General features: G+C 41.3%; 1 protein-coding gene across 1 annotated transcript in view; it reads left to right on the top strand.

Moving 5' to 3' along the window:
• TBX15 (T-box transcription factor 15) overlaps positions 1-27,330 on the top strand; it is a 136,352-nt gene that overhangs the window by 55,772 nt on the left and 53,250 nt on the right. The window contains exon 2 of the mRNA XM_030534916.1: positions 24,900-25,113. Coding sequence (XP_030390776.1) covers positions 24,900-25,113 — 214 coding nt within the window. The remainder of the gene's footprint in view (positions 1-24,899; positions 25,114-27,330) is intronic.

Here is a 27,330-nt window from a genome sequence, read left to right as displayed (position 1 = left end):
TGCCTCTGCCACAGAATTTCTATGTGATGCTGGGCAAGTCACTTAAGCCAGACTTTTCACAGGTGGTCACTAACTGTATGTTCCTCATTTTCTGGATGCTGAGTACTCACAGCTGTAGCTGAAGTCAATGGGAGCTGTGCTTGGAACATAGGAAGTGCTATATAATGCTAAGAACTCTGAAAAATCAGGCTCTACGTATGTCAAATTAGACATGCAAAATTAGTGGACAGTTTTGATCTTAAACTCTTTGTGCCTTGGGTCCCCATTTTTAAATGGGGATAATAATACCCGACTCATCTCAAAGGGATGTTGTGAAAATATATCAATTAATATTTGTGAAGCACTCAGCTACTATAGTGATAACAAGCATCACTATTATTATAGTGATTACATGTACCATTATTACTGACATCACACCTTTAGTTAATCTGGTACAATTTCGTTTATAGATGAGATTTAAACCAGCCTTCTGTGCACAGGTTGGTGACATGTGTTAGTCAATTCAGTCATACTTACTGGCATGACAAGCTAGACAAGTATTGCTCAAGTGTAACAGATTTGTCATAGGTGGGTTGATACAGTCAAAGCTGGTTGGGTTTTATAGCGTATCTGGAGCTCTCTCTCATGTCTATTTGTTTTTCATAGATTCCAAGCCCAGATAATTATTTTCAACGTCCATTCCTGTTAATTGCTGATTGGGATCAGTTGGTAAATTTCATAATCATACGTCCTCTCAGGAGCTTAAATGCCAAGAAAACAGTCACTAGCAGTTGAGTAGGGCCAGTAATTTGACATTGCTTGGGCAAAGATTGTGCAGGGCCTGGAATGCCTCAATTTGCCATTCTGTGCTATGGTATTGCATGGCTAGATACTAAGGCTATCCGGCCCTTTTGGTTAATCTTAGTTCACCCAGCAATACCTATGAAGTTCATCATAGCACCTAGGAGTGGATAATTTTGATCTGAGCAATTCCCTCAAATATGGGTCTGTTTGGATTTAGCCAGGAGTTGCTTGGCTGTTCCATTCAGGCCAGTCTTAGCATGATGCAGTGGGGCATTGGGAAGTTCTACTCGCACTTGTTTGAGAGCGCTGTAACTTACAGATACCATGGAAGACAATGTATATGTGTATCTTTGCATTTGTGCATACTTAACCCCTGCCCAAATCCCTCAAATCACTAGCTATTTCTACAATATATTAATAGGTAAGAAATAACTCTAGCTGGCTGAAAAAGACAATTTTATTTCAAATTTTCTGTGAACATTTTTGCACACAATTGTTTGGGTTGAATTTTTGTGTGTGGAAATAATACTGGATTTTTTGACCAGTTCTAACTACAAGTGAGTCATGGAACAGGGATAATAACACATGATTTCTGCTTTCTTGATTCCTGTGCTACCAATTAGACCATTCAGCTTTATAAAGTATGAAAGCCCTGTTCATTCCTGGTCAATGGCAAACTTCGCTGATCTTTTGACTGATGTGTATGATTATGGGTTGCACTGTGATTCTTGCCTCACATTTTTCATATTTCTGGGGTTTTATGTTGAAGCGCTTCCTCATACCTTCGAAACAAAAGTCTGTGTAATATGTATGAGCACACAGGTAAACATAAGGAAGACACATGCAGTAAGTCACCAGGAGTCTATGGACAATCTGAGGTTTGTGAAGGAAATAAAAAATGAACTAGCAGTGATGCTGCCAAAGAGATGTAATAAACCCTTGAAAATAGTGGACTAGAACCTCAGCCCCGTGGAAGCTGCATTGCACTGCTCCAGTGACTCAAAGCAGCAATAAAGCAAGCTTCCTTTACATATGGCGGTACATACACACTAGTTCCTGTGCAGATGGGCACTATGCCACTGTTGCTGTGAGGTTGAAACAGTCATACAAGGTCCCTCTGGAAAAGGCCGGTTTGGTATTTGCAATTCTGCATGTGTGCATTTGTATGTTGGTGTTGATGGATGAGACAGCATTAATGTTCTCAGCATGAATGCTTCTGTGTTTTGAGTTATTGATAAGTTCATAATCAGGGCTCAGGCCTTGGCTGTGCTTGGTCTGCTATGTGCAGAAGTAATGGAGGACTCACTAAGGGAATCCTGGGGGCCTGTTAACTAGATAGTTATTAATCTGTGTTTAAATAAATTGTCTTATTTCATGTAAAAAATCATAAATCGAGTGTTGGAAATTATCAGAGGTACAGCCATGTTAGTCTGGATCTGTAAAAGCAGCAAAGAGTCCTGTGGCACCTTATAGACTAACAGACATTTTGGAGCATGAGCTTTTGTGGGTGAATACCCACTTCGTCGGATGCATGTACACGAGTTTTGGAAGGAAATCGAGTGCAAAAGTCAAGAAATGCAGAGTAAAAGTTTGCAAGCCCCATCTCAGCTCTGCCCCCTTGTGTTTGTGCATTAAAGTATAATCTGTGATCATTGCACATTGTCACTTAGTACAAAGTGAAATGACTTACAACTTTACATGAAGTACAGCTCTTTATTTGCAATTGTTATTATTTCAAAGTGGTATAAGCTAAATTGAAAAAAGGCACTCAGTGTGGAATAAGAGTGTCTACATGGGGAGTCATATAGGTATAACTATAGGGGTATAATTATGCTGGTAAATTTCCCCATGTAGACAAGCCTTGAGATGATTCTGGTCAGCATGATAGGCTGCAGTCACAGCACACCAGCAGCCTAGCAGTTACCTAGTTGTTTGTAGACATCACAGCAAAGGAGAGTTTTGAGTGTGGATAATGAGGTTGCTTCACGGAAGCTTATGGGGGAACTTCTCCCATGCATGAGGGATGGAATAAGAGTTCTAGTTACAAAATTTAACAAGTGGATGATGAAGAGTGGCATCATTAGCCAAATGGAGGTGGGAGCTGACTTCTCATTAGCATATTGAGAAACAGTAGTTGGGAAGGGACTTCAAAGAGAAGACAAGTAGTTTTTGTTTGATGTCATGATGGGAGGCAAAAAAAGGGGTGACATGGTCAAAGTGACAAGATAGGAAGCTTATCTTTGGAGCAGTGTTTGAATGGATAGGAGCAGGGCAAGAATGCATTTCTTGAGGTCAGAGAAGAGGACATTGCAGTTGTCAAACATGAGTATTGCCAATTCACCCAAATTTGGCCCCTGTGCAGCTAGTGTCATGATGATGTGGAAACCTGCAGCTCCGTGTCACGTTTAAGATACATTGCTCTCTAGAGTAGTGGATGATGTACTGAATTACACACACAGCACGCCTGAGATCCACTGGCTGGTATTAACATTTCTGTGCCTTTCACGAGCCCTTATTATGGGCCATGGCCTCATACGTCAGCGTATCACTGAGTCACATATTTCATAGATAAGATAATTAGTAGTTTGTAGAAAGTTACATCAAGTAGAGCTAGGAAGAGAACCCAGGGCTATAACACAACAGAGCTGAGTCATCTACCTTGCCACACAGTCTTTCAAAACAGCCATCAGATTACGTGCTTGTGTAACCCACTAACAGGGACTCTGTGTCACCCTAGAGCAGGTAGTCCGCATAGGCAGGTTTTAAAGTCTATTACTGTGGGAATGCTACATGAGCTCATTCTCTAGGTTAAACAGTAGAGATTCATCCAGAAATTCCTGGTTCAGTCCTAAAAGATAATCTGAATAGGAATATTGGTACATTTGGCTATGTTGCCTGTAACTACTGGACCACAATCTATTCCCAGACCCAGGAATAGAAACCAAAAACCTTGATGCCCAGTATTCCATTGTTGTCTCACAGATACTTGTCTAACCCACTGCAATGTGTGTGTTGTGTTTCCCTGCATTGGCTGGTCTGCACAGAGGGTAGCAGCCTGCTTTCCACCTACTGCCCCTACCCACGAGGTATTCCTATAGCTGAGGAGGTCTAGGCTGTGGATCTAAAGATATGTATACAGATTAATGTAGGGATCCTGCAGTAATTGTTAGAATCATTTTACATTGTAAAACATTGTATTTAGAGGTAAAATTTGGATGATGTGCGTATTGTTTTACTGTTGCATTTTTATTCTTTGTATTTGGTTAATGGGAGCTGTCCCTTTAATAATAGGGAGCGGCAGATATAGAGTGTTTGAGACTGTGAGCTCTGTATGGGAGATGTTGTCCATAGTACATCCAGAGCATGGAAGCCCATACCCGTGAAAGCTCCAAAAGGTCAGAACTTGATTTAATCAATTTATTTACAGAAAGCAAGTCTCCTTTTCTAGAGGGTCATTAGCATTTATGGGGACTGGATGCCACAGGGCATTGCTTATCAGCTACAGAGTCTATTACAAATAAGTGTCACTCTGAATCCTGCCCAGCTCAGCAGGGATTACCAGCTGTTCACATTGAATGGATGTTTGGTGGCCCCTATTTGAGATGAGTCTCAATTCTAGGTACCACATCACAGACTGACCACACTGTGCCTTGCACTACAGTGTCATCTCTTCAGGGCAGGTCTCTCATTGGGTGTTTGTTCTGAATCTAGCCTGATGGCACCCTGATCCCAGGCAGATCCTCTAGTTAGAGCTCCTGCAGCAGGGGTCAAACTTGCCATACCCACTGTAAGTGTGTGGGAGCTGGCATCACTGCAGTTGTTACTCACACACTGGGGATGAGCAGGAGGAATTAATAAATTAGCTGACAGACAAAAAAGTGATTAAATCTTTTTAAAAAAAATCAGGATTTTTCAGGGCAATCACATGATTTTCTAGGGTCTGATCCATGAGTTTTATACTTTGGGTTGGTGGTACTATTGCACTTAACCCAGCTATGATCTGTTGTTTTTTCCACATCTATTATTGCTGATGGTTCTTATCACTCTTTGTAACTTAGAAGTGATTTTATTAAGGATAAGTCATCTAGCTTCAGTTCAAAATAACCTCAGAGTTAGAAACTGCCTTAGGAATGGAGGTTGTTCATAGCTCTGAAATGTTCGTAATTCTGAACAAAACGTTGTGGTGGTTCTTTCAAAAGTTTACAACTGAACATTGACTTAATACAGCTTTGAAACTTTATTATGCAGAAGAGAAATGCTGCTTTCCCTTTATTTATTTTAGTAGTTTACATTTAACACAGTATTGTACTGTACTTGATTTTGTTGTTGTTGTTGTCTCTGGTGCTGCCTGATTGCATACTTCCGGTTCAATCAGAATAGCTCAATTGATCGGAGCCAATATATACCATCTAAAGATCTGGTCCAGTAAAAGTCCAGTGAGTGAAGAGTCTTGTATGAGTTATGTCAAAGCCAGGCAGGAGTACTTTAGTTCTGAAGATGAGTTTCAACATATTGACTCCCAGCCTGGCAATATTTTCTCACAACTCCTCACGGGCCAGTTTATGACAATCTGCAACAGGCCCTCCATGGAGGTAGTGTATAATCACATTACCTGAGAGGAGGTCCAGGAGTGATTTATCTGAAGAGGTCTAATCTCTTTCTGAGCTTCCTGGCATACATGGGGAATGCACAAACTCCACCTTCCCTTAGGAAGGTGATGCAGCCGGCTCCCACGAGTATACCCATGAAGTTCTACAGGGTGGTGTGGATAAAAAGTGGACCATAGCCTTGCCTCTCCCCTCTTGGGGTGATCTGTGACCATGGGACATTAGGCACAAGCCATCCATATACTCTCCTCGGTACTGGCACCCCTTTTATGCTAGGCCGTTGTGTGAGGGAGAATAAGGAAATGGTGGCAAAAGCTCTTTTCTCCCCTACTCCCCCATGCAAATATCAGTGGCACTTTCACCTTTGTGGGTGAGCGTACAATAGCTCCTAATGCAGTTTTGGTTCATAATGGTTTAGAATTCTGATTTGTAGAAGTGTCACGGAGAGAGAGGAGGCTGAAAAAACTACAAACAAAACAACCCTGTAGCTAAATGGCAGGAGCAGCTGCCTCATGACATTGCCTGGCACACATTGTCCTTTTTCTATGTTCAGCTGGCAGTATAATGTAATATAATGTGTTTAGGTGCATGGCACAATGGGAGCAACATGATCCTGTATGGAGAGGAGGAGCACAGTGCACCATGTTCTGTGAAGGAGGGAAATGCTTTGTTTTCCCAGGGATGAGAGCTATGTTATATTCCTTCCTGGAGGAGGGGAATGCTTTACAGCATGTTGCCTCATGGGGGAAGTGGAGTGCTGTGCTACCTTTTGTCTGTAGGGGAGGGGAGCCCTGCATGGCACTTTACTGTGCTGAGCAACGCAGTGGTATGGTGTGTGGGGCAGGAAGGTGGGGGGTGCATTGCATGTTGTCACTTGCAGTAGTGGAGCGCTGCATGGTGCGTTGACCATGTAACTCTTTTGCTCACATATGTGCTTCACTTCAATTTCTGACCTCAGAGTAGCCAAAGTTTTTGCAAAGGCAAGTCTGGAAAGTTGAGACCCGTTTGTTCAAGGCTACAAGTGTTTGTAGGTTACTCTAGGCTAGGGGTCATCAGTTTCTTTTTGGCCAAGGTATAGTCAAGCTCCTGACTCCAGAGAAAATAATTTAAAAAAGAACAATAATGATAATAATAAGTAAATAAAAAGATTTCACAGTCCGTTCAAAAACATCTGGTGTTCTGGATTTGGCCCGCAGTCCGCCTGTTGACTACCCTTGCTCTAGGCTGATTCCTAGTGTCTTGGCCTTTGCAGTGGTGTTAACTACTTTGAATAAATTGGCAATCAGTTTATTTGAGGTAAAAAATCTCTAGTGAAGACAAGCCCTAACCACTGGACTCAGGGATATTCTGTGGGTCTTTCTCACTCTCCTGTTGAATCTGTTCCACTTTAAATAAATAATTAAATATTAAGTGAGCTAGAGTGAGTTTGGCTCTATAGCCCAGTGGTTGGGGCACTCATGTGAGAGGTGGGGAACTCCTGTTCAAATCCCTTCTCACAGGCGGGTGGGAGTTGAAGCAGTTTCCCACATAGCAGCATAAGCACTGGGCTAAAGGTTGGAAGGGAGACCATCTACTCCTTCAGCTGTTTTGTGTGCAGTTGTTGGGCATGCTCTGAGCATGCCTACTGGATCAGGCTTTCCAAATGAAATAAGTGCCCGCCTTCTTCTGTATTGTGGATTGTGCTGGGCTTCAGGTGTGAGCTAGGCATCTGGAGCCTGCCTGAGGCAGCTATGGGCATTCCCAGAGGCAGAAACGCAGGCATCTAGGGGATTTTACAGCAAAAATTTGGGTGACAAGTGAGTTTAGGCTCCTACAAGGCTTAGTGGCAGCTAAGCAATGATTTTTGTGGCTCACAATGGTGCCTAAATCTGGGTTTTAGGCACCTAAGTATCTTTGTAGATCTGGGCCTTAGGCTCTCACTGCCCCAAATCCTCATCTACCAAATGGGGATACTAGCAGTGTCCTGGGGTAATAGCGCTGTCTTACTTCAGTGGGGTGCTGTATGGGTAATATATTACAGATTGTGAGCCCCCATATTACTATGTAAATCCCAGAGATTAATCTTCATTTAAAAAATCTGTTTATCAACATATTTCATATTAATGAGTATTTTCAATGAAATGCCATAGCTTCGAATGGTGGTGGTAAGATGGGAATGGAGGATAGTGCATGGCAGTGGGATGGATTATTGTTATAGTGAAATTTATGGGGCTGTTTCAGTAGAATTTGGTTCCTTTGGGCCACAAAGTACACATAGCTCTTGCTAAAGGGACTGTCTTCTGGGTAAATATTACAGCCTTTAGGAGTAAAAGAAGCCCATGCCTGCAAACCCTTCACACATCCCTAGCTCCTTCCTCTCCCAGCCCGTCCACACCTTTACTTAACCTCTGCTTTCTTCTTGTTTTCCTCCCTTCTCTTCCCTTCCTTCGTCTCTCCCCCACACCACCAGTCTTGCACAATAAGCTTCCCTGAAAAGCAATCCAGCTGCTTCTCAGACCCTGCTGAGCTCTGCAGATGGGCTGGGAAGGGGGGGGGTAACAGATTCCCTTTGAAGCACCACTGTGGAAGTTCACGATGGAACTTCGAAGGGAAATTACTGCGTTCCCCCTGCAGTCTGGCTGTGGGGCTCAGCCGCCCTACAGAAATGGCTGGGATGCTTTTCACTGACTGATTGTACAAGAGGAAATGGAAGGGTAGCAGGAGGGTGGTCAGAGGGAAAGTGGAAAGACAGGGAGAAATGAGGAGCACTGACATTTTGAACCTGTTTTTTGAGCACTGTGAAGTGAGGGCTAGCCGCTTTTCTATTGGATCAGTACAGACCTCTGACCACTTTACACTATTAGAAAGGAAGGACTGAAATGGCTTTTGAGCTACAAATTGTAGTTGACAGGGTAGCTGGGATAATGGAGGATGGGAAGTGGAAGAAGAGGTCCAAATATCCAGTTTCAAGAGCTAAATTAATCACTATTAAATTGAGCATGTCTCCTTAATTTAATCCAAATGCCAGTAAGGGGTGCCTTAGCTGGCTATTGGTGCACTTGGCCTTTGGCCCCAATCCACACAAAAACCCTGGGATATGCACCAATACTTGACTATATTTTGCCTTCATGCTGTTTTGTCAGGCATTCTGATTGTCTAGAAAGATTAATCTGTTGCAGTGTCTGGGATGGATGAGGTGGAACATCTGTGTATCCACAAATTGTATGTTTCCTGTACTAAATCATCACTGGCACAGGTAGTGCCTGTTACGTGACCTGATCCAAAATCCATTGATCTCAATGGGAATCTTTCTGTCCGTGCGCTGAGGATCAGACCCATAGTCAATTCATTGTACTTTGCAGCAAGCTAGATCTAAACTCTGTGACATGGCTTCCTGATTTCTTTGCCAGACAGGAAATTTTTGTGGCACCTTCCCTTAAATTAAAAAGTGGAGCTTTTTATTGATTTAAATATAAAAACGAATAATTCTGTGAGTGCAGTAACCACGGCGAGAATTATTTTGATATTACATTCCATTTATTTTACGCTTTCTTATATTTTCAGTTTTCTTATGCCACAGATTTTTGTACTGATGACACATAACTGCATTGTTGTAGAAATAAGTTGTAAATTTTTAACGGTGAGAGTAATTAACCATTGGAACAATTTACTAAGGATTGTGGTGGATTCTCCACCACTGACAATTATTAAATCAAGTTTCGATGTTTTTCTAAAAGATCTAGTCTAGGAATTATTTTGGGGAATTCTGTGGCCTGTGTTATACAGGAGGTCAGACCAGATTATCACAGTGGTCCCTCCTGGCCTTGGAATCTATGAATCATAGAATTTGTCAGTAGGTAAGCTATAGGTTTTGGCAGCTGAGTAGAGGCGAAATGTAGGGTTTGGCACATAGGAAAGTATGGAATACATTTAGGGATCGTGGAATAAATATAAGATCTGTGCCTGCTAAAATGATTAACAGTGAAATGGTTAACTATGTTGCCACTGAAATTGTCATCTTTAGATTGCAGAGTTAACTCCCCACTGAGATAAGTGGGGCAGTTCATTTCTCTCAGAACTAATGTTTCAGGCTGTCTGTAGTCTCAGGAAGTCAACATTACATTGGTTTTCTCAGTTCACGTTCTGAAGGGTTTTTTTGCAACTTAAAACTTAGATACTAAAGCAGAAGCTCATGGCAAGAGAGATTCCTCAGTAATGTCTGTGGCAAGAAATCATGGAATAAGTGGGCACTTTGCTATAGTTAAGACTGAAATAGAGTTCCTGTTATAACCATGTTTTGAGATACTCATATGATTCCTACGTGTTTACCTTTTTATCTGAAAATTGTCATGCTTGGTCTCTATCCCAAAAAGAATGTTTTTGAAATGTTTGAACAGTATTATGTCTTTGAGTTATGATAGAATGGAACAAAAGTACTTTTCCCATTGTCATAAATAAAATGAATTTTTCGGTGGGGTGAAGATGGTACAAAAATAGCTAAACTGGAACCTCGAAGTCTGTCATGATTCCAGTTCTCCATGTGCAGCACGTGCTTTTCAAAGTTTAAAAAAATGGGTTGTGAGATCGCCTAGTTCTGAATGTTTGAAAATGGACAGCTGTGCATGTCTATAGAAAATAGCTTGGATCCTAAAAGTGGCTACGCCAGCCGCCCCCTGCCCCCATAAGTCAATAGCATGTAATACATTGACTTCAACAGCTATGGGATTAGGTCCTTAATAATGTGCCACTTTCATAACTTTAACACTGCCAGACTGATTGACTATGTACAAATAGGTTGGTATAAGTTATGTTGCTCAGGGGTGTGAGTAAGTGACCCCCCTGAGCGATGTAAGTTACACTGACCTAAAGGCTGGATAGAACATAGGTGTTTGAATGGATTTCTCTGTGTGTGACTCTGAATGTCAGGACAAGAACAAAGATTTCTTTCAATGAAGGGAAAGGGCTTAGGGACATCTTCAGTGTCTGTGATTGGAATGTGTGAGTCTGTAAACATGAATGAAGCTTTCAGGTGCATTTGGTTCAGCTTGTGACTGCAAGGATGTTTGAAAACGTGCGTATGAATGTGGGTGCTCCTCCTGTTTGACTAGTAATGTATATAGATAGGGGACAACTGTATGTGCATTTATCTATGGGCCAAATCTTCAGCTCGTGTGAGTCAGGGTAGGTCAGTCAAAATCAACAGAATGACACCAGCTGAGGATCTGGCTGATGGAATCTATGCGTGATTGCATGTGGGTGTACGGCTGTCTGGGATCGTGACTGGCACACTGTGTAAGGATGCTGCTTTGGAAACTTGAACCGAAAATAGCTTGTAATGCAAGAGAGAGAAAGCCAAGCCACAAATAACCATCCGTGCAGCAATGAGATTTTCTGTTAAAGAAAAAGAAAATGCTCACTAAGACTGGTTCACCAGCCTGTTACATCAGCTGTATGATGGTGTTACTCCATTGAAATCTATAGGGGCTCTGGGTGCTTAGAACATTGGAAAATCAGATCACTTATTTCATTGTTTATATAAGCATTTAGGAGCCTACCTTTAAGCACACATTTTTTTAAAAAGTCTTGGCCTTAGCTTCCCTCTTTAGTGCTTATGCTCTTTAAATATCTATATATGGTTATCTTGTGCACCTGTGCATCACTGTACATATATAGTTCTAAAATCTTTTCCCATAAATCAATCTGTCTAGCTCTTTAAGAATTTTTTCCTCTAGTCTGAACTCCTTCCAGGTTTCTCCTACATCTTTCGGCTACTGAAGTGCCCCAGCTTAACACAATATTCCAGCTTCCCTCTCTCCAGGCCTAACTAGAGAAGGACAGTTCCTACTATAGGCTAGTGTGAGTTAACAATCTGCTCTGAGCATAAGGTAATGTGTTGTTGTGCTGTCCCTGGAGTAACCCAGGAGGTAGGTCGTGACATACTGAGCCAAGCACTCCTTGCTGGCTCCTTGCTGCTCAGGGGAGGGAATAAATAGGTATATGTCTGTCAGGTTCTGACTCAGCTACGCTGCCTGGCATGTAGGGAGCAGGGATGAAGCCAAGAAGCCACCTTTTCCTACTTCTCCACCCACTTAAAGGGGAACGTAGTGGCTCTACAGAGCCTGTTTCCCTTCCTGCACCATGAATGAAGGTAGTCAGCTCAAGGTAGTAAGGGGGCTTGGCTTCCTACACCCTGTAGGAGAGCTGCCTTACTTGGTCTGGCTTCAGATTAGCCACTGCCTCAGTTTCCACTCAGTGCCAGGGCCCGGTCACTTGCCCCCACACTCCTAGCTTTCCCAGGAACAACTCTCTGCCACACCCAGAGTCTTTCAGGTCCTTCTTCCAGGGCAGTGTTTGGTTAATTCAAACAAAACAAAATAAGACAAACTCACAATCAGTATAGGCTGCCAGTATTCTCTTCTCCCTTCTCTCTCTCTGCTCCACCCATTTGATGATGATTCTCCATTTACAATTACATGTTGAGACCTATCAGTTAGCCAGCTTTTAATCCATGTTATGTGTGCCTTGGTAATTTGATATCTTTCTAGTGTTTTAATCAAATTTTGTGCTTTACCTAATCAAATGCCTTATAGAAGTCTGTCTATTACATCAACACTATTATGTTTTTCAGTCAAACTTGTAATTTCATAAAATAATGATATCAAGTTAGATTGACAGGATCTGTTTTCCATAACCTCCTGTTGATTAACATTAATTACATTAACATCCTTTAATTCTTTATTAAATGAGTCCTGTGTGAACCACTTCATTTTCTGCCTTGGATCAATGTCAATCTCACAGGCTTATTTTTATCCAGGTCATCCTGTTCACTCTTTTTTTAATATTGGTAAAACATTAGCTTTCTTCCTGTCTTCTGGAACTTCTCCAGTGTTCCAAGACCTATTGAAAATCAGCATTAATGATCCAGCAACCTCAATCAACTCTTTTAAAACTCTTGGATGTAAGTTATCCAGACATGCTGATATAAAACTTTTAAACTTTATTAGCTGCTGTTTCACAGCCTCATGAGTTACTATTGAAATGTAAAGAGTATCATCATTATCATATAATATGACTACATCATCTGGCTTTTCCCCAGATATAAAACAGAAATATTTATTGAACACATCTGCCTTTTCTGCATTATTATTGATAATTCCACCATTTCCATCTAGCAATGGACCAGTACCATGTTAGGTTTCTTTTTTTTTCTTAATATACTTTTAAAAATTCTTTTATTGTCCTTAATGATACTGGACATGTGTTTGTCCTTTTATCCTTTTGCTTCCTTTATCAATTTTTTTACAATTCCTAGCTTCTGATTTATATTCATTAATATCCCCTTTAGCTTGTGACACTGTTCTGTCTCACACAGTAATGCAGGTTTTGTTTCAAAAAAAGTTTTGTGTGGTCCTTGGAGCTAGAAGTTAAAAAGGAAATCTCCATTGCATACAGATTTTTCTGGTGAGCTGTCTCATTCAACCATAGATACCTTATTACATGTCCAGACACTAGTACTACAAATGATCCAGTTTAGATACAAGGCATTAATCTATACAAGTGGCTGAAGAAAGCAATACATTTGCCACTCAGGAAAAAATACCTGAGGAAGGTTATAGACAGTTCAATAAAAGCATCTGCTTAGTGTGCAAAAAAGAGGTTAAAAAACAAACAAAAAGTTAAATTGCTTAAGGAAATGGAATAGAAAATGCTAATGAAAATATAATTCCATTATATATATCAATGGTACACACTCTTCTTGAATGTTGAGTACAGTTCCAGGAATCCAATTTTTTTTAAAATGAAAGGGGGTCAGAGGCAGATGATAAAAATGATTAGAGAAATGGATAGCTTCCATCTGAAGAGAGACTAAAAGGACTGGAACTAGATGTGAGAGAAATTCAGAATTTCCATCCCATGGGAAAGTCTGACATTTCAACATGTTTGCATCCCAAATCAGGATGAAAAGTTGAAATTTTGAAATTTTTCACAGAATGGAAATAAAAAAAATCAGTTCAGAAATGCCAAATTAAACATTGCAATTTTGAGAGAAATAAAATATTTTGACATTCTGAAATTGAAACATTTTGTTTTGGTTTGTTGAACTGACCCGAATTGTTTATTACCAGTTGTTAAACTGTTTTTTTGTCGTGGCACATTGCCTCATAGGAGTTGTAGTTCAGGAGCCTGGACCAGGCTCCCTGGCCAGACTATATCTCCCATGATGCACCATGCAGCTTAGTCAGAAGGTAGCACTGCATTATGGGATCCAAGTGCATAGGGACAAATAGGAGTCCAAACTACAATTCCCATAAGGCAGTGTGCTGATAGGGCAATGCAGTTTAATATTTTGCTGAACTTATTTGAAACTGAAAGTTTTGGGTCAGTTCATCAAAACAAAATATTTAATTTCAGCTTTCCTGACAAAAAATTGAATGGGGAGGGGGAATTTTTCACCCAAACTTTTGATTTTTGTGGAAACTTTATTTTTTTCCCAGAAAATAATTAAAATGGAAAATTTCAAGCCAGGTTTTATTCGGATTAGTGAGTTTATCCCATATAAAATGGATATGGTAGAGGTATCTAAAATAATGAAGAATACTGAGAAGGGAACAGGTGCTTATATTAATGTATTCTAAGAATACAAGAACAAGAGGACATTCAATTGAACTAAAAGGAACATTTAAACAGATTTAAAACTGAAAAAAGGAAATACTTCTTTTCGCCATTGTGTAATTACATTGTGGAGCTCACTGGTCTTTGAGGCCAAGAGTTTAGCAGGACTCAAGAAAGGATTAGACATTCCTTATTATAGTGACTGGCTCCCTAATACTTCTGGGTCATAGCCACAGCAAAAAGTGATGGTATAGGGAGACATATGTAATGCCCCTTGTCTGGCGTTTATAAACCACCACATTTCTGTGAATTGGGATTCAGAAACATTTAAAATGACAATCTTTGATTTGTCTGAGTTGAAATAATTTGTTTGATGGACAGTAGGTTCAGTTTGGCTATGGCTAATCTCAAGAATTTTAATCTCAGGGCGAGTATCATACATTTCTAGCATTATTCCTATGGGCAGTTTGTGACAGTGAGATTATTGTTTTTCCTTTCTTCACCAATTTTTGCTTTTGCTGATAGAGATAAGTGCAAGCTGAAGAATCCAGAAACAAACTGCCACAGAGGCTGTGATTAGAAAGGGTCAGCCATAAAGCTTGAATCTGGTTTAAAACTGCACACTTTGCAGTTTTTGAGATCCACAATTTTGGTTCAGACCAATCTGTAAATATTTGTTGTGTGATTTTATCTATAAGTATAATCATTCTATATATGAGCTACACCGTATGATGTATCCACTACCTGGTCTTCTTTTTAGTTTTCCTTACCTTTCAAGTGTTTTTCCACTCTTTAATTTTACATAGACTCTTGGATGTTGGTAGAACAAATTCTTTGTTGTCTGTACAGCTGAGTATCTTGGTCAGGTTAAAGAGGCCACTAATTTCATACCCTCCTCATCTTTTTTTATGGGCCACTTTCTCCTAGTACTTTTTATATTTGTAAAGACCCATAGCCTCTCTTTTGTTCTGCATTTGGTGGTGGATGTTGCTCTTTTCTTTTTTTGTGCAGTGTTAATTGATTTATCATATTCTTATCTGGTTCCCGCCTCTTTTTCCATTTCAGGTACAGGCTTTTTAAACCTCAGACATTTGAAGTGTCTTTATCAGCCAATTTCATCATTTCTTGTCCTTAAGAGTCAGTGGATCAATGCCAATTTGCACTAGCTGAGAATATGTCTCAGTGACTTTCAAGATTCTCCTACTTCTTCCATTCTAGAAGTTTAGTTGCACTTTGCTCACCAGCGGTCCAGTCTATTCAGATATTGAATATCCTCAGCCCCATTTTCTTCAGTGGAAGTTGAAGGTGCTTAGCAGCTGGAAGGATTGAAATTTTTTAATTCACCAGGATTAGTTGCCCTGCAATCTAATACTGGGGGCAGTTGTGGAGTACCAGGATATGCAGATAAAGGAGACCGTAAAAGAGAGCAAGATACATAAATCCAGAGATAATAGTGTTGATATAATAGGCTCTTGTTAAATATCAGATTGATGGAATGGCTGAATTTCTTGACTGTGACAGATAATCTTGGGTAAGATCCAGATTGACTGGTTTATGGGACTAAACCCTGCAAATAAATCCTGTTCTGAAACATCGCATACAACAGTCCTGGTCCCCTGCTTCACACATATGTAATGTGCTTTGCAAGGAAGATTCCAATGGCTACATTTTCAGAAGAGCTCAGCATTCGGCAGTTCCCATTCTGAACTGGAGCAGCTCTAAATGGGAGCTAAGCTCTCTTGAAAATCTGGCCCTAAACTGTAATCTTCAAAATGTAAAAGCTTCCTTTACCTCCACACTGCTAGTTGGGACCTCAACGCTATTGAAGAAGAGGACTGATTAGGAGATAAAGAGCCACTTTAAAGTTTTAGACTGTGAATATATACTCATATTCCTGGATGAAGCAAGAGTTAGCTTTTTGAGACAAACATACAGGGCCAAATATGCTGGTAAACTCCATCTGCTTTGCACTGCTCTACCAATTCAGAGGAGTAGTAAATCCAGTTCAACTGGGGGGTTAAGATAGATGTACATCAACTTTGCATTTCTGAAGCAGTGCCAAACAGATGAAGTGTACCGGTGAATCAGGCACATATTTTTTACCTCTCTGGGACCCATGTTCCTTTATTGAGTCTTGTGTGGAATAAACCAAGGAGGAAGTAATGGAGCCTGGCAATATGCAGTCCAGTGGATGTGAGACCCACATTTTGAACTAGAGTGACTGTTGTTTACTTTTTGCATTTTCACTTTTAGATTCTCTTATTAATATTTCTGAGATGGCTCTATGTAACACTCCATTTGTCAAACATTCTAGGGCATATTTTTGGTCTTCTTTTTCTATTATTGATTAACATAGCAATGAGTTTTAGAGCATTTCATTATCCCTACTGATGGGTATAACCCTCATTAAGCACACTTCTAAAACATACTGAAGAGAAAAAGGATATCCTTGTGGTTATGGCACTAGACCAAGGCTCATGAGCTCTGGATTGAAATCCTGACTCTGTCATAAATTTCATGGGTGACTTTGGGCAAGCCATTTAATGTGACTGTGCCTCAGTCCCCATCTGTAAAATGGGATGATAATAATACTTGCCTTTCTCCCACTTTTTGTCTGTCTGCTCTATTTAGCTTGTAAAGTCTGTCACTGTGGACCTAATTCTCGTTTATGTTGAAGCTCCTTTATTCTGCTGTGGCTGTATAAAAGGTCTTAAAGTGGAAGGAACTGATTTTGAGGCCCCTTTCTGCTGCCAGAGTGTGTAAAGGGGCATTAGTAAATAAAAACCAGAGCCTGTGTGTCTTTAAAGTGGCTAGCACAATAGGCCCAATATTGTCTGGGGCCTGTAGGTACTAGTGTAATACATATAATGCATATTTATAATAATGAATATATTACAATTGGGACTGCACGCTTTTTATAATGTACCTCAGGTTTGAGAGAGCACAGTTAATGCATTAGAATGAATGAATGAGAAATAGTTTTTCTGGTAAGACACTCTGGTACACCGTGACAGACTGCTGTAGAATTATCATCCAGTTGTATTTTATGTTTAGCATGTGGCATTTGGCTGCTATGAAGGATACTTAGGGAGTGGTCTATGTGGTTGAGCTACCACTATATGGTTGCTATATCCTCCAGGTACTTAGCCTTCCTAGGTGTGTGACCTTTTGTACTTATGGCCCCAATAACATGTTACACCTCTAGCCCAATATAACGCAACCCGAGGTAACATGAATTCGGATATACTGCAGTAAAACAGTGCTCTGGGGGGGCGGGGCTGTGCACTCTGGCCGATCAAAGCAAGTTTGATATAATGCGGTTTCACCTATAACGCGGTAAGATATTTTGGCTCCCGAGGACAGCGTTATATCAGGGTAGAGGTGTATCTTTTATGTGTCTGTTACATGTGATTGACTTTATGGAGGCCCCCTGTGCTGACATTAGTCAATATGAAAGTGAGAGAATCACAGAGTCTGTCTGTATTTAACAGCCTGAATAAGGAATTCCTTTTATATTCATTTCAGCTGTGTTCTGTCTCTACCACAAGGGACACTGTATAACTATATGTGACCTCGCCCAAGTTTGCCCTGTCTACATGTGTTTTGCGTGATCTATTTAGGGCATGGATTCTCATTGTTAGCAAATGTACTTTAAGGAGAGTAATGGCCACCTGTTGCACAAAATGTTCACAAAGCTTGCAAACAGAAATAAGCTGTGCAAATAAATAAATGAAACCTAACAGCTGCCACATTCTGGCCCAGAGAAACCTGCATTGCAGTGGAGTGGGAAGGGATCCACACTATGTATATATACATACACAAACAGAGAGAAAGAGAGAGAGAGCGTGTTAAGAGTTGTAAAGTGTTCATGGACAAGTGGCATAATACACATGTAAGGTTTTTCCTCTTTATTTTTAATATTGTGTAGTTTAGTATCTTGGTACTTTACAGTAAGGCATTTTTAAAGCCTAATATAATGAGTAATGCTTCAAAATAAGTGACCAATAGGAGAACCCATTAGGAGATCTGAAGACAGTCATTGTGGACCAGTTCTGCCCTCAGTTACAGAAGTGCAGCTCCCAAAACAAAGAGTTATAGATTCATAATTTAAAATCCAGCAGGGGCCATTAGATCATCCAGTCTGACCCCCTGTATATCATAATCCATTACACGTCACCCACTTGCTCCTTCATTGAGCCAAGTAACTTGTGTCGTGGCTAAAGCATATCTTCCAGAAAGGCATCCAGTCTTCATCTGAAGACATCAAGAGATGGAAAATCTACCACGTCCATTTGGAGTTTGTTCCAATCGTTAATCACTCTCACTGTTAAAATGTATGCATAATTTCTTATTCATATTTATCTGGTTTCTGCTGCCAGCCCTTGGGTCTTGTATGCCTTTTTTCCGCTAGATGAAAGAGCCCTTTAGTTCATTGTATTTTCTTCCCCTGAAGGTACTTACACTCTGTAATCAAGTCACCTCTCAATCTTCTTTTCAATAAGCCAAACAGACTCAGCTCTGTAAGTCTCTCATTGTATGGCATTTTCTCCAGCCCATGAACCATTTTTGTGACTCTTTCTACCCTCTCTCCAATTTTTTCCAACATTCTTTTTAAAACGTGGACATTAGTACTGGACACAGTATTCCAGAACTGGTCTCACCAATGCCACGTACAGAGGTAAAATCATCTCCCCTACTCCTACATGCTATTCCTTTGTTTATGCTTGGGTACGTCAGAGTAATGCATTTTTTGTTTGCACGAGTTGCAGTATTTGAATGCAAGATTTACCTCATATGACCACGGGTCCTTTTTCTTAATGCATGAATATAAGGCACAATATTTCCATTGTATTCCAAGTACAAATAAAGCCCTGCTGAAAAACGATATGTAAAATTAGTGAAAAAAGTCAGCACCTTTCATAGCTCTGATATGGCTTCACCTTCAGCACTGGGTTGCTGTGTGGTCACAAGTTGGCTGTTATGAAAAAGTAGGTTGTGTGGTGGACATTGGGAAACTGGGTTATAGAAAGCACTTGAAAATGGTAGACTGTTGTGTTGTATAAAGTGGGACTCCACGGCAAGTGGGGATATGTGGCTATGCTGCAGAAAGCAGGCTGGGGATGCTGCCATGTTGTGCACCACATAATGCAGATGGTGGCATTGTGCTGTTGGGCTGTGGAGAGAGGGGACCAAATTCTGCTCTTGTTTACACCTACACAAGGGATTGGAATATCAATAGAGTTGCACAGTGAAACTGGGGCGGAATTTAGCTCTGGGTGGGGACAGGGGCGGCTCCAGGCACCAGCATGCCAAGCGCTTGCCTGGGGTGGCAAGCCGCTGGGGGCACTTTGCTGGTCGCTGCAAGGGTGGCAGGCAGGTTGCCTTCGGCGGCATGCCTGTGGAGGGTCCGCTGGTCCCGTGGCTTCGGCGAACCTCCTGCAGGGTTGCCACTGAATCCGCGGGACCAGGGACCTCCCACAGGTAAGCTGCCGAAGGCAGCCTGCCTGCCGTGCTTGGAGCGGCAAAATACCTAGAGCCGCCCCTGGGTGGGGAAGACATTGGGCTCATGCATAGTGGAAAATGGATAGGAGATACTGGATTGCTGTTTCAGAAGGCAGATACGTAGACTTTAATTTTTTTAAGTAAACAGTAGGGACAATGTCAGATTTAATACCCCATTAAAAGTGGTTTGTTACAGTAGGTATATCCCACCATAAACCTCCATTTCATGTCCATGTAACACTCTTGGTCCACTAGGAGAGGCTTGCCTTTGAAATGAGATGAGTTCTGTGGTTGGGATGGTAGTAACCTTTTCTCATTGTATAGTCAGTTCATTGGCAACAGGTTATGGTGGCTCTCAGTAGCATTTTTGGGAAGTGTTCACACTGCCTCCGAGAACAGTTTCAGTTCACAGTAGTGCACACAAAGCTCTGTGGAACCTGTAGACAAAAAATAGCATATATGGTGAAAGCCACAGTGAAAGCCATGAGGAGGTTCAATTTATTTGACTGGAAGAGGAAAAGGAGATCTAAAAGGGGATTATCGGTAAAATTAACAAAATATCAGTCATAACATCAAACAAACCACAATACTTTCCTCTTGTCCCCCAGTCCCAGCCAACCTTCCCAAGCACCAACATCCCTGAGGGCTCACAAAGTGACTTCATGGTGTTGCTGATAGGCACAGGCACTGTTAACCATTCCAGGAGTTCCTTTTTCCTTCTGGGCCAATGCTAGCAGACTGCTGGATATGTGGTCAGTGTGATGGTCAGGGCCTTTCACTACAGTAAAAATCCATACTATAGGGTAACAGAAAGAGGAGGACTTGTTATAAACACCACACTCAATAGACAGAAGGTCATTAATACAGGTCTAGGGATGTTTATTATGCATATAAAAAAAGCCCAGGGTACCTTCTGAACCTAACTGTCAATATTGTTCCAAGAAGTTCCTCACAAACGGCACCAGCTCTTCTTACGCAGGTCAGAGACAGCCTCTATCATCTGAAATGGGATCAGCTCACTGGTTCTACAGGCTCTTTGTGATGAGAGGTAGCAGGCTGTGGGCTTTTTATTCTCCTTTCCTTCTCTAACCTCTCTGGAGAGAGAGAATTGCCCCGTCTGACTGAAGGGACAGCATGTTCCTGTGGTAGGCAGGGACTTCTCTGCACAGAGAACAGAATGTCAACATTTCCTTCCAGGTACATCACTACATATATCACGGATGAGTTAAACAACAGAGAGCAGCAGAGGGAAAGAGACTGTATGAGGTACAGGCCAGAGAGAAAAGGGTTGTTTTTAGAAGAGATTGGACAAGGCGGGAGAGTCAACAACACAGGGGTACAGGAAGTTGTTCCAGTCAACAGGAGTTATAGAGAATCTATGGGATTTTGGGAAGGGGCATACTGGAGGTAGATGTTTGACTGGAGGGAGTTCAAGGAGAAAAGTCCATAAAGTCAGCTGGTGCAAGTCCATGGTGGCTGTTAGAAACAAGGAGGGCAGATCTGAACTGAGCTCACCCTAAGTGAGAGGGCTAAGGATACAGTATGAAAGAATTAGAATCCTCGATTGTCTCCATCCCCACCCTTACTAATGTCAGCAATGGAAGAGCTCAGCTTTGATATGTCCTTTCTGAGGGACTATATCCTGCCCTGGAAGGAGGAGAAACTCCACCTAGTAGGTCTGTAACCACTAAGAACCAAATGTACTTAGCAAATAGTATGAATTCCGACCTCCTAGCCCATCAGTGCTGTGTATGACAGCAGGTAGCCAGCCTTCATATGGTACCAGTCACTCCCATCTTTCACAGGGAGTCACTTGCCTGTGTGTCCTGCATCTTCCCTGGATCTCAGATTAGGCACTTGGAGTTTTGTATGAAGCAGTTCTTCCAGGGGACTCTGACGGGGTCTTTCCTTGAGGGAGATAGAAGAAGCCATATGAAGCTTCTCTCACCTGGAAGCCTGTTTGTTAATATCTCAGCAGCAGTAACTGGTGCCTGCCATTGCTCACCATTGAGTATGTCCACAAATGTCTCTGCATCAGGAACCACTCCCTCCATAGCCAGAATCACAGGGCTTCATTTTCCCCACAGTTACACCAGTGTAAACCAGAAGTAAAACTGTTGAATTCAAAGAGAAGAGAACCAAGCCCAGAAGATCAAAGTGTCAGAAGTGACTCAGGCTGTGTTGCTGCTATATTCCATTACAAACAAGTAGATGGGCCAAAATCATCTATGCTATTGCCAGCCATTGGTCTGGGCAAAGAATAACCCTCAGGTCTGGAGGCAGCAGGTTTTTTCTGTTAGGACCTAAAACTAAAAAGAGCAGGGCAAGTTGGCCATTCCCCTTAATGTATTATGACATTTTCAGACTCACTTGGGGACAGCAAAATCCCTGATCCTCAGTTCCCAAGTGCATATCAAAGATACAATGCTATGGTTTTGGAGTACTGCAGGATGCAGAGTAGGAAATCAATCAGTGGAGCTGACTCTGAGGTGTTGAATGCCCACAACTCATTTTGAATTCATTAGGAGTGGAATGAACTTTGGATCTCAAAGGAGGTGTTCAGAGCTTCACAGAATCAATCTTTTTTTTAAGGTTGACTCCAGATTGGAGGACTTGGCTCAGCAAAAATGAAGGAAAATGCCAAGTTAGTCCCAATGATTACAGAACAAAGAATTGGCAATTCCAGTGAGACCTCCTCACCCATCTCCCAAATCGAAAAACAAAACAAAAGGGTAATTTTCTGAACAATAGCATTTGCTGTTCTGAAGTCTAATATAGGAGTAATCACAGATCATGCTTCAGGGCACAAAAATGGGATAGTCATAGGAGTAAGGAAGGATTTGGTTTTCCCACTGGTCACTTTGCACAGTTGGTCAGATATTGACATATAAGATATTGGCCACTGCTGGAGGCCTCATGGACTAACAGTTTGCATCTGGATGGTGAATTATAATAAAAGGATCTGATTCTTTTTTCACTTACATCATTGTCAAACTGGAGTAATTCTACTGGAGTTACATCAGTGTAAAATGGGAGAGAGGAGGATCAGGCCCAAGATCTGTAGATCTCAGTAGCACACAGTTCCAATCAATTCACTGATATGCTGTTGACTCTAAGCATCTGCTTAAAGCCAGAGATTGTCCAGTGAGAAATCACAGGGATGACTTATACTGAAAATTGTTCAGTGAGGTTGAGTGCCAGATTCACGCAGGATTGTTACAGAAGCAAAAGATTTGTGAATGACACCTTATTCTGTAAATTCATCAGATAATATGAACTAAGCAGTTTGTGCCCATGTCATTACAGTTAGGAGTTTTCCAAGAACCCTTATGTGCTTCAGGAAGCAGTGTTGGTGGTTCAGTAGGTGACACTTTTCTCTCTGAGTCTTTACTGAACCAGGGCTTTTTGCCTTCAGATGTACTCTGCTGCTGCTGGTATGTCTTTCAGATAAAGTGTAAATCTGAGATTCTGACCACTTGTGATTATTAAAGATTACATTGCACTTTTTGCAATGGAACAGATGCAAGCCCTGGTGCTGGCCCTCCCTATATGTCTCCTATGGGCAGTATTTCCTGTCTTAAACAGTATGTAATATTCCTGTACTCCGTTAAACAGTAGTCTTATTCTCCCATGGACATGGCTGCATTTTAGTGGTTGCTGGGGTCACCCTTGGATGTAGTTTGTATATCAAATTTTTTTAAATTTGCAAAGCTCCTTAGAATCCTTTGTTCTGAAAGTCTCTGTGTACATGTATGTTATTTATCAATTGCATTTGATTATTTAATTTTAATATTAATAAGTAATTTCCCATAAAACCAACTTGTAAGGCAATCTCTAATATTAAAATGTTATGAATTTTCTTCGATGTAAAGATGGTATGAATGCTGGCACAAGGAATCACCGCTATTAAACATAACTTTAATTTACCCCAGTATACTAGTACTATACTGATTATTGTGCATTTGTTTGTTAGTACAAAAGATATTTTCAGTATAGTCATCTGACTCAGCATGCCAGCTTTTCTTTTGGTTGATCTCATTCCCAACTCTCTTCCTTTCTATCTAGCCCCCTTTACTCCCTTCCTTCTCCACAAAGAGATCTAGGGGTCTTTTAAAATCCTTTATACCATTTGCTTCAATTGCTTTCCCCAGTAACTGATTCCACATGTTTACCATCCTTCCTCCTTGTCCTTTGGTAGCCTATAGCATTTTCCTGGCCAAAAGCTGCATGGCTGTTTTCCCAGGAAATGTCATTGTTCCAAAAATTATATTATAAGAGCATGGATGCCAGGTTTGTATAATTTTTGGAGGTGCCTAGAACAGGTCTAAGTAGAGCTATCCTATCCATAGAACAGACTGGGGCAACCCTCCCGAGCCCTGTGCTTTGCAGGTCCCTGCACTTCAGAGGATGCGGGGCCCAGGGCGGCCTGGGGATTTAGCAAGAGGCCTGGTGCCGGCAGCATTGAGTGACCGAGCCCCAGCCCGCTCTGCTCCGCTCCGCCCTGTCGGCTCCAGGAGTTAGTCAGGGGAGGATGCGGAAACCAGAAAGAGGCGGGGTGGGGGCTTGAGGGAAGGGGTGGAATGAGGTACAGGTGGGAGAGGAACAGGAGCAGGAAGAGGCAGGGTGGGGGATTGGGGGAAGGAGTGGAGTGGAGATGGGGCAGGGGCAGAGCAGGGGTGGGAAGAGGTGGGACAGAGCTGCTGCTGGCACAAGGCCCCCCGCTAACCTCCAGACTGCTCTGGACCCTGTGTCCCCCTGAAGTGCAGAGCCCAGGACAGTTACCCCAGTTCATCCTATTGATGGGATGGCTCTGAAAATATAAGCCACAACACTCGGGGAGCTGGGCCCAAGTTCCTGAATATTGGTGGAGCGTGGGCACCACGGTCCTATATAAATCACCGTCTATGTATAGGAACAAATAAAATACATTTCCAAAGTGATGCTGCCAAAAAGCAAAAACAAAAAACCCTTCATTATTTTTGATGACAAGGGTATTAAAAGGAAAAAAGTACTTTGTTTTAAAATAGCTAACTCAGCAATAGTAGTGTGGGATGATGTGCAATTAAATGAGATGTAGTTTTCCAGTGAGCCCATTTAACTGTGGGTTGAATTATTTTGTTTCCTTTCTATTTTTAATCTATACATTGTGTTTCATTCTCAGCATCATGATGATGTTTTATATTTTATGTTGTGGGCAATTTTATTCAGCTGTTTCTAAAACTTTACTAAAATGTTAGATGTCATGTTGGAAACACAGATCCAGAAATCAGTTCATAAATCAGAACAAACTATAATAACATATAATAAAAGCCCATTGCACCACTCTCCAGAGGTTGTCACTGTTAGTTCTTTTCCTTCCTTCCCCCACTGGTGCAGCGGAACTGAAATATCTTATGTGATGTATTTACTTTTCAGATTCAGAGCAGAGTACTGGGTCAGACACAGAAGTGTTGACTGAGAGAACATCCTGCTCATTTGGCTCCCACTCTGACCTCACATCTGGTGGCTCAGGTCCCCAGCCTCCTCCTTCATCATCCATGGAGGAGATCCAGGTAGAGCTGCAGTGTGCTGACCTCTGGAAAAGATTCCATGACATTGGGACAGAGATGATCATCACTAAAGCAGGCAGGTAAGACACTCCTGGCTTCTTGCCCAATAAAAACAAACAGAAAGAGGATACGCTTTTTAGTATGGTTACGGCTGGGTTTTAAACTTTTTTTCTTTCTTTAAAGAAGAATAAATACATGAATGAATTAGAAGAAACAAACAGTTGTCGAAGTTATGTAGCTGTACCTCCTTGTGCTGTGATCTTGTCAGATCTCACAAGTTAAACAGGACTGAGCCAGGTTACTGTTGAGAAAGGAGACCTCCAAAGGAAATTAATGCACTGCAGGATCAAGATATGGTTGATGTTGGTCTTCTCTCAGAGGGAATACTGAGACAATGGCCATAGTGCTGTCTTTCAGATGAGATATACAATTGAAACCTGGGACATTCATGGTCTTTAAAGATCCCATAACACCCCATGAGGGCTAGCTCTGTTAATCCCAGTTCTAGTGGAATTAACTCAGGTTTGTGCCAATTTAACATCTTCCTCCAGCTCCAGGTGGGAACATTCTTGACTTCCTGTACTAACAGGTAAATACATAGGATTTCTCACAGCTGTTATCTTCCACCCCAGAAGTAGCTGCATTTCAGTTGGGAGTGTGAAGGAACCAGGAATAATTTGGGATTTTTTTTTAAAAAAAGGCAGTTCATCCTGTCACACCATCAGCCATAACTGAAGACATTTTCACTCACAGAAATAGTTAAAGTTTTATATTAGCCAAAAATGAAAGCTGAGGTTAGCCTTAACATTTCTAGAGTTCTCAGATTTGAAGTGTGTGTGTGTGTGTGTGGAGGGGGGAACAGAGAATTCCAGCTCTATGGCCATTAATTTTATTCTGTATGTTTCAAACTATTGGCATTTTAATTCCAATTAAGTTGGTTAAAAACAAATCAGCACCATGGACAGAGAAATGATAAAAGATGAGTGAGCCAGTTTGGCTAAAATATGAACTGCTCTGCCCCTTTTCCAAAAATGCATATATGGAACCTTTCTGAAGGTTTGAGGAAAATGATTAAAATATTTCTCAGTCTGGTCCTTTTGGGATATTCTTGTGGGAAGTTTACCATTGTTTTGTGGCTCCAGGAGGATCAGATAGCTTGGGGAAAGTTTGGAAATATCCATCCTTTGAAAGCTTATTAGAACCAAACTGACTTTTGGGACATTTTGAGGTTCTCTCATCACTAAATTTGAGGTCCCCTCATCAACAGAGGATCACCAATACTCTTTGGGTTGTCATTCTTTCAGACTGCAGTACATGTCCTCCCATCACAAATAAAAGAGGAGGGGTAACAGGAATAACTTAATAATAATACTTGCTCTTATATAATATTTTCCTTCTATAGATGTCAAACCTGGCAGTGGCTGGGATTATGGCACAATTTCCTTCTGCAGTTGTTTTCAGGAGTCACCTAACTAGCATGCACAAGAGAAAGGTACTTGTGAGCTGAAATCTCTTTTGGGATTCATCAAATGTCTTGATGTTCCCAACTTGAGAAAATTTGGAAGATGAATTGCAGTTCCTTCATCTCCTACAATTTAAATTAAGACTCGCTTCCACTAAGCATAAGAAACAAGAAGAGGTAATGACTTTGGGACCAATGGGCTAACATCCTGTTTTATTCCTCAGGTTTGTGCATACTGGGATCCATACTTGGAATGAGTGATTTATATGAGCAGATGTAAGCTCCATGCATCTCCACTGCTATTGTCAGGAGTGTCCCATGGGAATTTCGGATATTTCAATATTTATTTTCATCCCAAATGTGGATGAAAAGTTGAGATATTGAAATTTTACAAGGACTGAAAAGTTCCACCACATTTTGATGGTAGATTGTTGTGTGGCATTTTTGAGTAAAACAAAATATGTAGATATTCCCCCAACTGAAACGTTTCATTTCTGTCTGTTGAACTGCCTCACGCCTCCTTTCTTTTCTATGGGCAAGAAGCTGCCTGGCTGGACTACACTTCCCATGATGTGCCTGCAGTCATGTGCTTTTCATGAGGCACCAAGTGGATCAGTCAGAGGTATACTGCATTGGACCATGGGAGATGTAGTCCAGCCAGGGATCCAAGCCAACAGGAGACTCTGGGGGCATGAGGCACCTGAACTAAAACTCCCAGAGGACAATGTGACAGCATTGAAAGATACAGTTAAATAAAAAAAAATATTTTGGGTCAGCTCAACAAACTGAAATATTGAAATTTAGGTCAAACTCATCCAAAACAAAATATTTCCCT

Source organism: Gopherus evgoodei, chromosome 1, assembly GCF_007399415.2.
Source record: "Gopherus evgoodei ecotype Sinaloan lineage chromosome 1, rGopEvg1_v1.p, whole genome shotgun sequence".
Classification (NCBI taxonomy): domain Eukaryota; kingdom Metazoa; phylum Chordata; order Testudines; family Testudinidae; genus Gopherus; species Gopherus evgoodei.
This window is presented reverse-complemented; position numbering and strand designations above follow the sequence as displayed.